Here is an 18,278-nt window from a genome sequence, read left to right as displayed (position 1 = left end):
AAAAAAAAAAAAAAAATTTTTTTTTTTTTTTTTTTTTTTGTCTTTTGTCTTTTTCCGTGTCCGGCAACGGATCGCAACCCTCAGTGTTGCCCCCGTACCGGACCGGGGACCGGCAACGGGATTGCAACCCTCGGCTTTGCTCCCGCGCCTCACTCAGCCAGTGAGCGGAACCCGGTGTGTATGGGGGATCCGACCCCTCGGGCGGGGGCGCCGCCGCGCTTCCCAAGTGCGCGCTATCCAGTGCGCCACAGGGCCGGCCCAGAAAAAATAATTTTTTTTTTTTTTTTTTTTTTTGTCTTTTGTCTTTTTCCGTGTCCGGCAACGGATCGCAACCCTCAGTGTTGCCCCCGTACCGGACCGGGGACCGGCAACGGGATTGCAACCCTCGGCTTTGCTCCCGCGCCTCACTCAGCCAGTGAGCGGGAACCGGTCTGTATGTGGGATCCGAACCCTCGGGCGGGAGCGCCGCCGCGCTTCCCAAGTGCGCGCTATCCAGTGCGCCACAGGGCCGGCCCAGAAAAAATAATTTTTACCTAGTAACTAGTTCAGAAAAAGGTCCATTAAATCCTTATGCGTTGAGATGGGGTAAGTCACTAGCAATCTTCCAGCCTCTCAGAGCCAGGAAGTGGTTCACACATAAAGAACCCACGCAATGAATACAAGGTTTAAAAAAAAAAAGTCACTTCTCTGCAAGAAGTCCTTCAACCTTTGAAAACAGGGATGCTATGAATTTTGAGAGTAACATTAATCTAAAAGTGAAAATGCAAAACATCAATGACAAAGATAATATAAAACACCTAAGTGTATGATTTCCTTCTGGGTCATTTACCTCCTCTTATTTCTCTCTGGTATGACCAAAGTGCACAGCCATTTTTTTGTGGCAATGAATATCAATCAGGCTTGAGTGACAATATATTATCCTAAAGTAATTATTACAATATATGTAGATACTTTATGCCAGGGCCTGTGCTAATGAAAAAACTTTCCACATAATACTATCTTGCCAATTCTCACAGTAACCCTGAGGCCGAAATTAATTATTTGCATATTCTAAGTGAAGAAATAGAATAAGAGAGTTAAGTAACTTGCCCAAGTTCACACCTAGTTAGTAGAGGGGCTGGGATTTGAACCCAGTTCTGCCTGATGGTAAAGAAACAATTTTTTTTTCTAATATATAACAAGGAAATATAGTAACTTTATATGCTTATTATTTTAGTACTTAATATGCATCTTTTTGATTCCTCAAAAAGTCAAACATAGAATTACCATATGATCCAGCAATTCTGTTATATACACAAGAGAACTAAAAAAAAGGTGTCCAAACAAAAACCTACACACAAAGGTACAAAGCAGCATTATCATGATGGACAAAAAGTGGAAACAACCCAATATCCATCAACAAATGAATGGATAAACAAAATGTGGAATATCCATACAATGAACTATTACTCAGCCATAAAAGGAATGAAGTCCTGATACATGCTACAACATGGATGAAACTAAAAAACGTTATGCTAAGTGAAGGCAGCCAGTCACAAAAAGCCATATATTGCATGATTCCATTTATATAAAACCACAGGTTTTGCAAAGCTTAGCCATGTAAGCTATTACAGAAGCATTCTAGCTGAGGACAGCTGGCGGTGGGGGGCAGGAGCCCAGCAACTCTGCCTGCTCCAAGTCAAGCATGTAAAAATACACACGTCAAAAAGCCCAGAGTGGTTCACACTCTTGAAAGGAGGGGCTGCCACATCCTACCACAATATTGGTTTTCCCATTTCTGACTACCTAACTACTTGGTAAACTTCTCAGTGTTGACACAAAAATAGAGTGATTTGGCGTCTCATGAAGTAACTTTCTTAAAAGTTTTTCATCAGTGCTATGGGTCAAATATGTCCCCCAAAAGTTCATGTATTGGAAATTTGATTCCCACTGTAATAGTGTTAAAAGGGTGGGAAATCCAATTATGATATATGAAAGGTGGGACCTTTGAGAGGTGATTCGATTGTGAGGACTGTGCCCTCATGAACGGGTTAACCCATATCACGAGCAAGGAGTTATCGTGCGTGTGGACTGGTGGAGCACATGAGAGAGCTCTTGCCATTCTCACCATGTGACACCCTGGTTGCCACAGGACCCTGTAGAGAGTTCCCACCCAGAAGGTACTCACCAGATGTGCCCCCTGAACCATGGACTTCTCAGCCTCCCAAACTAAGAAGTAAATTTCACTTCTTTATAAATTACCCAGTTTCAGGTATTCTGTTATAAGCAACAGAAACTGACTAATATAATCAAAAAGGGGCTAAATCAAAAATCAGGGTGGAAATTCACAAAAGTGTAGCAAGTCATGCATTGCAAGGGACACCCCTGGTTCCACTATGACTTATTCCTCAAGCCTCTGAGCTTACTAGAAGAAAACTTAATGAAACTTCTCTTCGGTGACCAAGTTAGGGAAGAGTGAGTGCTTCCTGGTGACCACCTCAAAAAAGACCAGTTAGAATACCCACAGATCATCCGTTGCCGGACAAGAAAAAAGACAAAAAAAAAAAAAAAAGAATACCCACAGATCAAAGGTCCCAGGTTTATTTTTGTTACATCATTTCCCTACAGTGTTAGGAAGTGAAACGCTGAAAGCCATCCATGAATGGGCTCCTGTCCCTAATGCATCGGGAAGAATTCAATGACACTGTGCACCTGCCACACTGACTGCTCCTCATGCATGTCCTCAAACAACTGTGCAGAGTGCCTGGCTCAGGAGCGCAGCCAATAAACACTTAATACTGCACCAATGGTTATAAAGTTTATCAGGAAAATAAACAGGAGAAAGTGCTAAGAAGTTTCCAGAAAAAAATAAATAAATAAATAAAAGGCAGGAAGTAGGAGGACTTGCCCTCTAGATACAAAAATGTGTTCTATACCTAAAATATTCAGGCAGTGTGACCTGGGGAAGTGCCGGGAGAGGGAGCAGTAAAACTAAAAAAGAAAGTTCAAAGACAGCACCAAACAAAGAGGCTCACATGCCAGAGAAAAGTGTGTCAAATCTGAAAGTCACCAACAATGTCATTAGACACCTGTACTCACATTTTTATTTTGGTCCTACCACTGTGCTGGACACTAGCTGGGTTTATACTTCTTAACGAGATTTTATGCAAACATTAACCCTTTCATTAAGCATAAAAAATAGCAATTGTTAAAAGTGCTAATTAGACACAAAATACAATTATGATGAAGTAATTTTAGAAGCCAAAGCAGTGAAAAAAAAAATTTATGAATGTTTCACATAAATAAGGTATAAATCATTCATTAGTAGGAACAACTCTGAAAAAGTAAATCAGGAAGCATGTGGAAAGTTCTAGACCTCTGCAATACACTGTAAGAGAGAAGAAAAACCAAAATAAAATGGGGAAATGTGAGGGGAAATGCATTGTAAATTCAAGCACCTCAGGAAGCAGGCAGGATCAGTGAAAGGGGAAGCCCATGGCACAATGGCAGGCATGTGCTCAGATGAAAGATTCAGCCTGATGCTGCCAGATCGTCTACCTCAAGAGATAACAATCTGGACTTGGTCTGAAATATCCCAATTTAAAATGTTAGCAAGTAACTCTCCTCCCCATCCCTTCCCCTCCCCTCCCCAACACCACAGTGACCAAAGGAAACTCACCTGCATGGCCTGGCCCACCTGTTCCCACATCTAGACTAGAGAAGCATCCTGAGGCGGATGTCTATCAGCACTATTTAATTTACAAGAGCAGTAAGAGTTGTCAGGCCAAGTGTGGTGAAAGTGCTGCTGGTAACAGCTTGGTGATAAGCCAGGGATGGTTCCATGTGTTCAAAGACCCAATGAATCTGAATCGACCAGAGGAGGGCAACAAGTAAGGATGCGGGGCTACAAAGACAAGTGCTGGAACATCAGAGAACATGGGGTAGGTGGGATCTACATTGGCAGATTTTTATTGTAGACTGAATTGGTCTATTTGTGGAAAAGATGGCAAACAGAACACAAATCTGCAAGGTGGGAAACTTGAGTCTGATTTTAAAGCTTTGATGACGCAAGGGACCTCTCCCACTCCTATATGGTAGAAAAGCATAAGAGAACCAAGCTGCAAATCCTTTTAAGTTTAGATTTCTACATGGCCTTTCAGCATCTAACATGTTTGTGAGTAGAGGATGTACCAGAAGCTACTGAACATCTCTAACCAATGATGATGAGAAAACTGGCCAGCTGAAGGGGAGAAAAAGTCCCACAAACCCCAAACACTAAAATTAGTTCTAAAAGGAGTAAAGAGTCAAATAAAAATAATGAAGCCAAAAAGATAGCTAGATAAAATTCCAGTTTGAAACAGCAAACTCGGGACAACTGTCTACTTTTCCTCCCTTTCAAAGTTGTATTGAAATTTAAAAAACAAAAACGAACAAACAAACCCCACTTCAAAACACCACAGAAATGTGTCCTTTCAAATGAGTTCAGAGAACTAACCAGTAAATACCAAGACCTGAGGAGGAATATGAGCAATCATCAGAACATTTAGAGCATTTCTCAAACTTAAGTCACTCCCACGACAGCACCACAATTTCTGCCATGTCCCAGTATCGCTTGTCCTATTATTTAATATTTTTCTTTAAATCACCTTACTATGTTTTACATAAATATATTTATTTTAAAGGAAACTTTATGTCACTACAGAAAACAGAAAAGAAGTGTCACTTTGTCATTAGTAGGCGGTAACTATAAAAATAAATACACTAATAGCAAAAGTTATTAAATTCTAACTAATATTGTTGCTGACAGAAAGATCTTGGCCTGCCTCCTGTTCTCTTTGTTACAATGGAAACTAGCCACTATTAGAGAGGTATTTCAGACTAGCACTAAATCAAGATTTTTCTCTTTGACACAATCAGGACTAAAAAGTACTGAAAGGGGAGTCACTATCTGTTCCAATGGTATTTACTGTGGGGCCTGCACACAGTAAAAAGTCATCTCTGGAAGATGGCAGAATAGACGGTCCCCAGTGTCATTCTCTCCCACAAATCAATCAACTTACAACTATAAAAATGTAACAACAGCTAAGGTGGGGCCACTGGAACTCAGGGGAAGAGGAGGAGAGACATACAGAGTTCATGACAGGGGAGAAGCCACGATGAGAGAAAGAAAAACTGCTTGAAGCGTTTCAGGCCATGGCCGCTTTAAGGTTGGAACTACTGAGCACATGGAGCAGGAGTGGGCAGAAGCCACAGCTGTGCCCTTCAGATGGAGTTACTTGGAGGTGGCAGGGGAGAAGAGGGCCTTGGTGGCCCCCAGGAAAGCAAGACCGCTAATAGAGCTCACGTGGACCCACACATGAGGGAGGAGCCAGAACAGCTAAAAAAGGGAGCTGTTCAGAGGCTAGTGAGTCATTGCAAGAGACTGACACAGGCCCGTCCCATGAGAAGTGTTTGCAGCATGGGTGGTGGGGGAGAAGGGCCCACCGGGAGAACACTGGGACACAGCAAGGCCAGCCAACCACCCCCCAGTCAGCACAGGACTACTCAGAGGAGACTGGTCAGGAATGCAGAATTGCACAGGGTGCAGTTTGATGAAAAGACTCAGGCCCAGATAAGAGTTTCTACACAACCCAGGGGCACCGGGTCTCTGGAGAGCCGGAAGTATCTATAAGGTCAACCACTAAACCCTGAGCTGCACTAAAAGCCTTCCCTAGGGAAACAGCAGCAAAACAGCAATTTAGCTCAACAACACAGCTCAAGTACTGGTTCCCACAGGAAGTTCCCCCGTTTTAGAAGTAAGCAAAGGATAAAAAATTAGTTCCAGCCCAGGAACACCACCAGTGCCTTGGAGCCAGCCCAGGGCATGGAGCCGGGGACTGGACCCCCCCTGCCCACAACCAGGCACACCGCCAGCGCCAAGGAGCATGCCAAAAACAGCACCTCCATGTGGGTGGTCCACCACAGTCACCACATTAACCACAGCTGCTGTGAAAGTGGCTAGACATCACAACCACCACACAGATGGTCTGCCAGCCACTAGAGTGCATTGACACAAGGAGAGTCATCAGCAGAGACCTAAGGAAAGAAGAGGATGTCACTCTCTACAAAGCCTGTTCCAGAGTGACAGAAGAAGCATCTGCTCTATGATAATATTGGGGGACCTGAACACACCTCTCAGCATTGGACAGATCATCTAGGCAACAAATCAACAGAGTAACCATTACTCTTTCGGAAGGAGAGAAGAAATCTAGGGTTATCAGTGGTGGGAGGAGGGAGGGGGAAGGGATAGGGAGAGACTGGACAAGGGGCATAAAGAATAAGTACAATTTGTAACAATATACATACTAGTAATATTGATCTGATCAACATATGTCAACATTGAATCCCAAAAATATGTATAATCAATTATGATTCAATAAATAAATAAGTCATCCCCGGTAGCATAAGTGCCAACAACCACGCATGACAGCGGGCCAGTCAACCTTCCACAAACCCCAGCCCCAAACCCACTCTCTCACATTCTTTCCAATGCACAGCCATTCATTCCACCATCCCAGATGGAAAGAACGTGTGGCCCCCAAAATAAAATCTGAGAAACACACTCCAAAGAAAGAGGGCAATCTGCTTAAGGAGGACACCAAGAGGGCTGGAGGTTTGCTATAAAGCAGAAGACATCTTGGTGTAACATCAAACTCCCAGAGATCACAGCATGGGGTGACAGGGAATGGAAGAGGATGGTAGTTAGAAGGGAAGCTTCACGAGAAGAGCCCAGCCCACCTAACTTTGATGACCACAGGAAGTTCTCGCAGTCTTCTGCCCACCACCTGCTCCACACCTCCGGTATATGGCAGCCAGCCTATTCACGTGCCCTGCATACCTGAACAGAGCCTACAGTCAGCCCAACCATTTAAGGTATGGGCCTCTAGGGGGAAAAGATCTCATAAAGAAAGAGGAAAACCACACTAGGTACTTAAGAATCCAGTCATTCAGTACTGTACAAGAATAGCAAAGCAAGGATCCAGAAAGTTTACCACCTATGTCCTCTATATGAAAAAAATTTACTCAAGAAGGGATGCTAGGGAAAGAAAAGAAAAAACAAAGATACCAAGACAAAAAATGATGCAAGATCCAAGAAACAGCAATAGCTGGGTGTGAACTTATAGTAGAAAAGAAATGTCAAAAGAAACTAAGAGACTCCATGAAGCAGCACAAGTTTTCTGACCTAGGGCTCTATTTCCTTCTATAACTCCAATCACATGCCTTTGGTTCTACAATAAATACACAATCATGATAATGTTCGTATAGCTATTGGTTTGATTAATTACCATTATAGAGCAGACTGCAAACACACAACATACATATAACACATAAATTAGGAAGTAGAGTACAGAAGAGGTATACATATTCCTGGGCTAATTTCTCATTTTCAAAGTGGAGTCCATTTATTGTGCCAAAAATTGATAAATCAAAAAATAAGGGTTTTGTCCATTATTTAAAATTATTTAGGGCCGGCCCGGTGGCGCACTGCTACAGTGCGCCGCTTGGGAGCGCAGTGGCGCTCCCGCCGAGGGTTCGGATCCCACATACAGACCGGTTCCCGCTCACTGGCTGAGCGAGGTGCGGGCGCAGCACCGAGGTTTGCAATCCCGTTGCCGGTCCTGGTCCGGTACAGGCGTGACACTGAGGGTTGCGATCCGTTGCCGGACACGAAAAAAGACAAAAAAAAAAAATTATTTAAAATTTTTTTTTAACTTTTAAAGTATTTTTGTCCATTATTTAAAATTATAAATTATGCTACGAGTGGTAACCAAACCAAAACTGAAAGATGAATGGCTAAAAAACATGAAAGAGAAAAGAAGTTCATTTTCCCAGGCATTCAAAGAAATGCTGATTAAAACAATAAAATGCCATTTTCTGATCTCTCAATTGACAAAAATTATTTTAAATTATCATGCTCAATTGTTACAAGAGTTTGGTGAAGAAGATATGTTCCTAAACTGATGAAAAGCACAAAGTAATACACCATTTCTGGAAGGATTTGGCAATACACATCAAGATCTTCAAAATATTCGTATTCTTTGACTCTGTAATTCCACATTTATGATTATTTCTTTAGGATGAAGTCAAAGATGTGATGAATAACTTAGTTATAAAGATGTTCAACACAACATTGTTTCTAAATGGGGAAACAGTGGGAGAAAAATATTTTAGTATGATAAAATGTTATAATCATGCAAACTTATCAATGGAATTTCTAAGATAATGTTGGGAGAACATAATATATATATTTGAATGTAATTTCTGTATAAAACCAAATATACATACATGTATGTGTGTCCAAGAGAAGAAAGAGAATGTATAGGTAAGCAGGTGCATGGAAAACGTCTAGAAGAAGGAGCACTAAACTCTCAATGATGGTTATTTGGGTGGAGGAATAACTATGTGACACTAGTCCTTTCTATATTACATATTCGTGTAATTTTTGAATATTTTTCAAGAAGCATGTTTCAGTTTTGTAAGAAGGCAAAACAAAAATAATGTTAAAAGTCAGCTTTGAACATTATTAATGACATGCAGAAGAAGGTTCAATTAAAAAAAAGCAAAATACAAAACTGTATATAGCTCCAATTTTGCTTTTATAGGTTTCTTGGGGGTTTTTTGGTGGCTACCCAGTACAGGGATTGAACCTTGGACCTTGGTGTTATCGGCACCAGCTAAGCTTACAAGCCAACTGGTCAGTTTTGCTTTTAAAAATGTTTACATACATACACACAAGAGAAAAAAAGATAGCAATATGTAAATAAGGATCAAGTCAGGGCAATATAATGAAATGGAATTTAATGTTTCTTTCTTATATTTTATTTTCCGTCCCCAATTAAGTCTGAGAAACAAAGAGTCAATAAAGTTAAGCAAATTTCCTTTTTGCAGGGCTGCTAAGGGCCTTTCAAGTTTTAATTTGCACTGTCAATCATTAAAAAACAATATAGCCAACAACATTTCCCACCTACTTGGCTGTAGAACCCTTTCCAAATATTGGTATCGTGATCTTTCAACTGTATCATGCTACATTACAGCCAATTGACATAAGCACTAAAAAATGGCTGAGAACAATGGCAATATAACTTATAAAGTCTCAGGAAAAACATCTGGGAAAAAGAATCATGATGTAAATGAGGGTTAAATTATAATTCTCATTTATACTCATAATTCAAATGTGGGTAAAAACTTCAGGAGCCCCTCATGGTATCAGTGTCCATAAAGCAAAACACTAGAGTAAATTATGTATGAGATATTGTTTATTAAGTTGCATTTATTAAAATTCCATAGAAGAGCATTTTTAAAGGAGCTTGAGGTAAGGTAGGTTCCATCTTCATCACTAAAACTAATATCAAGGGCTGGCCAATTAGTTCAGTTGGTTAGACTGTGGTGTTATAACACCAAGGTCAAGGGTTGGGATCCCCACACCAGCCAGCTGCCCCAAAATAAAAATAATAAATAAATAAATAAATAAATAAATAAATAAAACTAATATTGAGACAAGTTGAGAATGGAAAAAGTTGGAGAAGGAAGATAAGGGAGGAGAAGAGGAAAAAGCATACACAAATGAAAATAACTACAGAGCATCTGCTACTACAAAAAGATCGTGATTAGGACAAAATACATCTCAACTGAAAGCAAATGGGATCTTAGTCCTGACATAGAAAGAGGGAGACTGGTGGACTGAAAGCCATCAGGAGGAGCATGATGGAGCACAGAGTAAACAGCTGCAGCAGTCACAAGGGGAGGAACAAAAAGCAACATGCCAGGACACAATACAGCAGTTCTCAGTGACTGGGGCACAAGCTCTACTGCTAACCTGAGCTATTATTTTCATCGTTAGCCTATGAAGATCCCCATGCTCAAGAGGGATCAACAGAGAGAAGAGTCTTCACGGTAGAGCAGTAGTAGTATGCAAAACAGAATATGGGGCCAGACTGTCCAGGTTCAAATTCCTGTTCCTCACTAGCTATGGGACCTTGGGAAAGTTACTTAAATGTCTGTGCCTCAGGTTCCTCTCATCTGCAAATTGCGGAGAACAACCATACCTACCTCACAGGGCTGTTCTGAGAATTAAATGGGTTAACATATGTAAACTGCTCGGAACAGTGCATAGCACACAGCAAGTGTTATAGAAGTAAAACTAACAATAACTCAAACTCATTTGCTCTTGATAGAAAATTATAAGAAATTACATAGACAGATGTAGAACCCTCATTTAAATTATGGTTCTTTTTCCCAGATGTTTGTCCTAAGTCTTAAAAGATTAATTGCCATTCCCATTTTCCATTAAAGGGACTAAATTTATGTCAATTTAGTCCCCTTAATGTAACGGGATATAGTAGAAAGCCTGTACAAAGAGTACGGGCTTTGGAGGCAGGCAAATCTGGATCAAATCTCAGCTCTTCCCACGTGCTAGCTGTGTGATCTGTACAAATTATTTTTAGAGCCTCAATATACTCATGGGGGGAGCGGGGCTGTGAAAATTAAACAAAATAAGTAAAACAATCTTTTCTCCCCTAAATTGCTGGTGGAGTTTTAAATGGGTACCAATCTTTGGGGTTGGATTTGGCAGAGTATGCACCAAAAGTTATAAGATAATACATTTCATTTAACCTTCTTTCACTTCTAGGAATATCTGTAAATTAAGATGCTCTCAGCATTACTATAATAGAAAAAAAGGAGGAGAGAAACAATCTAATTCTGCAAGAATAGCTTACTAGGGAAATGCTTATGACAAAAGGAGAAAAGCAGAATACACACATAGTCATTATGATTACATTTTAAAACATTCTGTTGGGTGAAATAAAAGCAAGTTACAAAATAGTATTTGAGTGTGATAAATTTATTTTTACTTATTTATTTTGTTATTCATTTTTGCACTGGAAAAACAGTATAAAGACAAAAATTTCAATAAATGCCATTTTTATTTCTTTCTAGTGCTTTTCTGCATTTCAGAATTTTCTTTGATGAACATGTTATATAATAACAAAATCAGTTATTTTAAAATAACAACATAAATGTGTAGGAAAATAAAAGATGAAGAAAATTAACTGAAATTCTAATAGTGGTTTTTCTCTATTTTCCAAACTTCCTATAATGTGGCTAATCTTACTTTTACAATAAAAAGAAACATTTTTTTTTATTTTTTTTTATTTTTTTGTCTTTTTGTCTTTTTTCCGTGTCCGGCAACAGATCGCAACCCTCAGTGTTGCCCCCGTACCGGACCGGGGACCGGCAACGGGATCGCAAGCCTCGGTGTTGCTCCCGCGCCTCGCTCAGCCAGTGAGCGGAAACCGGTCTGTATGTGGGATCCGAACCCTCGGACGGGAGCGCCACCGCGCTTCCCAAGCGGCGCACTATCCAGTGCGCCACCGGGCCGGCCCAAAAGAAACATTTTTAAAAGCATCCTCCCTCAAGCTTGTCTCTCCCTGGTTAATGCCTATCCTTCCTTCTTAGTTAAAACTTATGAATAAGCAGTAATATTCCTTGGGAGTTTCAAGGATACAGTCTCCCAAAATTTAAGAAATGTGGGGAATAGCTCACCCACAAGAGTCAAGCTTTAAAGGCAGATCTGCAGCTCTAACCACCCAGGCCTGGTTACAGCAGAAACGTATAAATTCCAAAGTCACCCTTAAAGAGGCCAGCCAAATAATTCCTGGCCCACAAAACAGGAACCCAACTAAAACAAGATGATAAAATTAGGCTTCCACTAAAGTACCAAAATACAAGGGTTGCTGCCTACCAAAGAGAGACTCCAAACCAAAATGGAGAATTTACAAAGAAGGTAAATCCAAAGCACTTAAGACTCCCCTCAGCCAGACCTGGGTATAAAGAGAGTGAGTGCAATGTGAGAGTTCCCTATTGTGAAGACGGGACATTACGAGGAAGATCTGTGCAGAGAACCTTTGAAGTGCTCTGAGTACAGCTGCACCCTCATCAAGCTGGGTGGGGGGCTCAGTATATAACCCCCTGAAGTGGGGGTACAAAGGACTTCCAACCTGGGAAATCTGAAGAGCAGGAGGAGAAGCCGTGCTAATCCCTAGTGGTGGTGACTCGTAGGCACCACCAGCGCAAAGAATATGCAGTTCCAGCAGAGTGGAGGTGCGCCACACACTACAGCCAGCAAGGGGGATCGCTTTTGGTTCAGTCCAGCTGTGCCCCTAAGCATACCAAAAGGACCCCAGCAGGAGGAAATCGCAGGTGGAATTAAGTTCCTAGGGACTGAGGAAGAGTCACCAAAAGAAAGTCCACCAAAATAAAGATGCAGCCCCCCAGGTCAAGGGAGTAGCAGGGATGGAAATCGCTTAAGAGCCTCTGAAGAGCCCACTAGAGCACTCCCAGGATGAAGGGTCAGCTTTAACCATGTGCCAGGCTCAAGAAGCCACAGAAGAACGACACAAGTTCTTCACCATGCCTTCCTCTTCCTTTACCACCCAATCTAGAACCTAGTAGGTCAGACACAGGAAATGTGAGGGACAGAGGAGGACCAAAATCAGAAGCCAATCACACCCCTCTTTCTGACAGCAGGTGGTTGCCAATTACAACTCTTATTCGATAGAAAGAGGAAGAAAAAGTCTTATCTTTGAATGAAGAATGAAGTGTTAACTAACATATCGAACAAGATACTTCTAATTTTTAAACTGAGCCCATGTTTCTTGACTTCTATTACCAATGATTAACCAATGCTTGAATGTATGTTTGGTCTTTTCTTTACTACTAACACTGAGAACCTAGAAGAGTTGCTGGCCCAGTATCTGTTGAATCAATGAATCAAAGACTGAATGGAAAGTCAAAAGGCCTGATACCTTTCCTTAAGGGCAAAAATCTTCCCTAACTGAGCATATTTTAATTGAGAAATCATGCCAAGGACTCAGCTTGGATTAGACAGCATAAATTAACACAAGGTTGGGGTTTTCCTAGACTAGTTTAGCAGCACAGGAATGTCAGGTCTCTGACAGTCTGGATGAGACCACAACTCTGGTGACTAACTATGGGTTCCAGACTGGATGGAAGAAAGAGATGCCAGAAATGGGCTGATAAACTGGAGAAAAGGAGGGATCAAGAGTCTGGCGATCAGTCATTGTGGTGAGATAATGAAGAAGCTGAGGGATGTCCATTTTCAGTGAAAGAGCACACATAAACAACTGGATTGGGGAAAGAAGGCACAGCTGCTCCTAAAGAAACCCCCATCTCCACCTATGTTGTCTCCTCTTCTCTACCCATCCCTTAAATACTGGAGTGGCCAAGTTCTGTCCTCAGCCTTCTAACTCTACTCACTGCCTCTGCAGTCTTCATTCACATCCACAGTCTATCTCCCACCTAACCATGTCCAATCCAGCCCCAGATCCCACCCCCAAACGTCCCCTGGGCATCCAACTGGATTTTGCAGACCCCTCAACATTATACACGTCCAGAATTGAATGCATCTTCCCCCCAGGTGAGCTTCCTCCTTCTCTGCATTCTCTTATCTTAGTGAATGGTAACACCATCAACCTACCCACCTGCCCAATCTGTAAACCACAGTCACTTTTAATTCCTCTTCACCTTCCAAATCCAGTAAGCTTTACTAACACAACCTACCTGCTTAAACATCTCTAGAATCCTTCTCTGTATCCTGTTCATTTTCACTGGTATGACCTTAATTAGGGCGTGAATTCAGCATATCCCCACTGGACTCTAACTGTTCTCTCTGACCCTCCTGCTGGCCACCCTCTTGCCCTGATCTAAATCTGTTTGTCCATTAGAATCTCCCAGGGAGCCTTTAAAAATAACAGATTTCTTAAAAATAATAATAATAACACAGATTTCTAACGCCCACATTAGCCCTTCTGAATCTGACTCTTTGGGGATGGTACCCAGGAAGGTGTACATTCAGAGAGTGCCCTGGTTTGTTTTTGCAGCCAGGACACAGAGAGCATTGGAAACTACTGCTCCATCCCCGTAAGGAATCTCCCTTCTTCCCTCCCACGACAATGAGAAGCACGCTAGAATGCTGTCACCTCCTTCTGTTTCTCTGGACTTTGCTCTGTCACTCTTGTATGTATCTTCAACCTTGCCCTCCCCACTGGGTCTTTCCCAACACTGTTTAAACAAAGGTTTCTCTCAACTTAAAGAAACTCTCCCCTGACACCTGCGCCACCTCAAAGAACAACTCGCTCTCCTGCCCTTCCTACCCAACATCCTCGAAAGTGCTTTCCGAGCTCAGTCCCCACTTTTCATCCCACTCACTCCTCGGCCACCTATAATCTGACCTGTCTCCCCAACAACTGGACAAGCTATCCTGGAAAGGTTCTGGATGGCCTCTTTCCCAAAAGGTCATGTTTCAGTATTTTTTTGAAAATCCTTGGAGCGTTGAATGCTACTAGCCACTGCCTCCATGAAACTCTTTCCTCCTTGTTATCCTGCCATCTCCTTAGCCACCCCTCAGTCCTCCTCCCCGGCTCCTTCTCTTCTCCCTCTTTAAATGTTCAGTGTGTACAGTTCTCAACTCACCTTCCACTGCCCTCTGAATGACTTCACCGCACACCTCTTAGGAATGGCTTACTCCAGCCATAATCAACAATCCCCTAATTCATGACCTCCTGCCTCTTTGCCAGGCCCTGCCCAGGCTCTGCCCCTCACAGAGGCTCCCTCTCCACTACTATGCCTGACAACTCTTACTCATCCCTCAAAAATAGCTCAAATATTGCCTACACCGTGACGTCTTCTTTAACAACTGTGCCTTTCCCCCCACCAACCAACTCCCTGCAATAAACCCATAGCACCAAGCACAGAAGATAATTTCTTTTTTTAAAAAATTTCCCCAATAGACCCTGAACTCCTTGAGGGCAGGAACTATACCTGGAATACTCGCACATGAGATGTACAATTAATGCTGGTTGAATCCTTCATTACACAGTGAATACATAGTGAAGTGAGTACGTAATGGGACGCATCAATAAATGAAATGTAAATGACACATACATTACTCAACATGGAGCTGAGTGACAGCATTGGTCCATAAGCAAGGAATCTTAAATAAGTCATGAACACTACTCCTATGCACTTTTACCCAGTCAGAATTGTGTCTGGACAGACAACAATCCAGTTTCAAAGAAATGGTCACAAATGTCCTTCCTCTGATTAATTGCCCTGGCTGCACTAGCCATCCTTAGTACCTTGAAAACAACCTGCTGTGCCTGTTTCAGAATCTTTGCACCTCAAAATGAAGATTTTTCAACAAACTCTGACATGGCTGGCTCCTTTAACAGCATTTGGGTTTCAGCTCAAATGCCACCTTCCCAGATATCTTCCCTGACCACACATGCCAAAGCAGTACTCTGCCATGACTTCAATCTTTGCCATTACCCTCTTATTTTCTTCATAACACTTATCACAATGTGAAATCTCACTAATTATTTGTTAACCTATTTGATGGTGGTCTCTTTTATCCTGTTTACCAGATTATCCTCTGTACATGAACAGTATGTGTCTTATAAGGGTACTCAACAGACACTTCTTGAATAAGTGAATAAATGAATGAGAGAGAAGAGCAAGTTTAACACTAAAACACCATTATCTACTAGTCACAAAATGTGGGAAATATGCAGATGGCAGGAAATGGCAGAGATTGCTTCCTCAAAAGACTTTTTGGACTGGCTGGTTAACTCAATTGGTTACAGTGTGGTGCTATATATTTTTTTTTTTTAATTTTTTTGATGGCTGCCCAGTGTGGGGACCCAAACCCTTTGACCTTGGTGTTATAACACCATGCTCTAACCAAATGAGCCAACCGGCTAGCCTAGACTGTGGTATAACACCAAGATCAAGAATTTGGATCCCAGTACCTATCAGCTGCCAAAAAATAAATAAAAGAAAGTCTGCTTCACCACCCATGGGGGCAGGGGTAGGTAGATGTATTACCCTTACTCAAGATCAGAACTTTGATTCACCAAAAGGCATCCAACTTCGTATCTAAAGGAAATCACTTCCCTCTCAGTAGGTAGCATCACCAGAGAAAGATTATAAAGCAGGATAACTGTTAAAATGCAGACTTGCCAAATGACTAGACCTAGAAAAACTGTGCCTAAACTCCACTGTAAGCACTGTAAACAGTGGGACCAAGACTTTTTTCACCATTACGTTTCCAGCACCTAGCACAGTTTGTGGCCCACAGCAGATACTCAAAATGTCTGTTAAATGAGCACATAAGGGGCTAGCTAGTTGGTTGGATCATGGTGCTGATAACACCAAGGTCCAAACTTTGATCCCTGTACTGGCCAGCTGCCAAAAACAAAACAAAACAAACAAACAAAAATGAGTATATAAGACATGGCCTTCTGAGGAATGGCCATCCCATCAACTCTTAGAACTGCGGATGCACTTATTTTAGAAACAGGCCACAGTAGCTGAGGAGGTGCCCTTAGCCTCATCTTCTCTCTGGGCAGCAGTTTAGTTCCCAGAATTCAATATTCATAAACCTTTGCCATAAGTTATGAAGTATTCCTTCCCCAGGGTCACCTGTATCAAATGTGAATACATTTTGCCAATACAATCTAATGGCTAATACATTTCAGTAACCCAATAACAGATTTCTCTTGCCCTTTTAATTTTTTATATGTATTTTGGTCAGCAAGGGTAGCTCAAAATGCTGAGAGATGGGCCGGCCTGTGGCTCACTCGATAGAGTGCGGTGCTGATAACACCAAGGCCGCGGGTTCGGATCCTATATAGGGATGGCCGGTTTGCTCACTGGCTGAGCATGGTGCTGACAACACCAAGCCAAGGGTTGAGATCCCCTTACCGGTCATCTTTATAAAAAAAAAAAAAAAAATGCTGAGAGAACAACCAATATTGAAGAAGTCCATCACTGATATTACATCCAGCAGTGTATGAAAACCACACCACCTTCCTGAACTGTCAGCTTCACCAACACTCATAATGCTCTTCATACAAAGGGTAGTGTAGGGAAGATTAATTAGCTCGTACTTGTAATATACTCCGGGCCGATGTATAAAAGATGCCATCAATCAAATTAATTATGAAACAAGAGAAATGATAAATATTAAACCCAATTTAAAACTTGAGAAGTTAAGAAGTGAAGATTTAAAATTATGTCTGTGGCTCTGATACTCACTGTCAGACTAAGACGTATACTCAGAAAAAGATTCATGACATTCACAAAAGATCTTTAATATTTGGAAATGTCAGATGTTCTGTACTCTGGCAACATTAACTTCACATGTATAGAGATATGAAGTATCAACAGTAACAAGCAACTGCAAAGTTACAGCTGTTCAAACATTTCAGTTGCTTGTATCCGCACCTAATCTCAGTGCTGTTTGCTTAACACACAGACCATCTTGCCGAAAGTCAATTAAACACACTCGATTTCGGTAGAAAAACAGTTTAAAGGCTTTATATACTTCTTTCTTTCTGCTGACCCCGGTGATAGCGCAGTAAAATAACAGCAACATCCACCAGCAAAATGTGCGCTTTTTTCCTCTCCAAACGACTTCCTAACTTCCCTCCACTTTGAAAGTGCCATAAGCACCTTAATCAGTTTTTATCTAAAAACTCTTCGGCGAGAGTGGGGAGGAAACACGTCTCCGTCACACGGAGGGGTCAGCCTGCAGGGAGAGTCGGTTCGGTCGCACAGTAGCCTAAATCAATGGGGCGACTGTGAAGGGGGCAGGCGTCCAGCCTCGCCTCCACCTGGAGGCTCTCCTCTTTCAGCCTGGCACAGCGCCGCAAAGGGCATGGGGCCGGGCCTCGGGAACACCAGAGCACCCAGCCCGCCCCAAAGTGCCCAGCCCACCTACGGCAGCCCTAGAGCTCCTGGGCATAGCACCTGGGGCTCACAGGTGGGGGCCGGGGCTGACGGCGGGACTCAGTGCCCACTCGCCCCTCCAGGCTGAGGTGGGGACAGTACCCGCTGCTCCCCAAGGGCAGGAACTACCAAGGTTCGGGCGCGGGGAGGAAGGGTCGGGACCCCAACCTCCTGCAAACCCGAGGGTCCCCGCCGCCCCCAGCCTCCTCAAGGAGGTGCCCAGGGCGGCGTGTAGGGGACAGACAAGACGGCGGTGGCCGGTACTCACAAAGCCCACTTGAGCCGGTGCTGGTGAACATGGTCCCGCCGGGCCGAAGCCCCCGCGGGGGGGATAAGGGGGAGTGGTAGCGGAGGTGGAGAGTCCCGGCGACCGCGCAGGCGCACTCCGGCGGGGCGGCCAATCGGCCTCCGCGATGCCACTCCCCTGAGCGCCTGACGAAGGGCGCATGTGC

The 18,278-nt window shown here is 42.7% G+C and overlaps 1 protein-coding gene across 2 annotated transcripts in view; it reads right to left on the bottom strand.

Moving 5' to 3' along the window:
* Positions 1-18,206, bottom strand: part of UBAC2 (UBA domain containing 2) — a 174,165-nt gene extending 155,959 nt beyond the window's left edge. Inside the window, exon 1 of one of the 2 annotated variants that reach the window (XM_008594759.1) lies at positions 18,095-18,206. In XM_008594759.1, the coding sequence (XP_008592981.1) occupies positions 18,095-18,125 (31 nt within the window). In that variant the 5' untranslated portion in view covers positions 18,126-18,206. The remainder of the gene's footprint in view (positions 1-18,094) is intronic. The other variant, XM_008594764.1, reaches the window with a different exon arrangement.
* Between the last annotated feature and the right edge of the window lie 72 nt (positions 18,207-18,278).

This window comes from Galeopterus variegatus, unplaced genomic scaffold (genome assembly GCF_000696425.1).
Source record: "Galeopterus variegatus unplaced genomic scaffold, G_variegatus-3.0.2 Scaffold167, whole genome shotgun sequence".
In the NCBI taxonomy this organism is placed as follows: domain Eukaryota; kingdom Metazoa; phylum Chordata; class Mammalia; order Dermoptera; family Cynocephalidae; genus Galeopterus; species Galeopterus variegatus.
The sequence above is the reverse complement of the archived record's forward strand: the minus strand, read 5'-3'. Positions and strand labels throughout refer to the sequence as shown.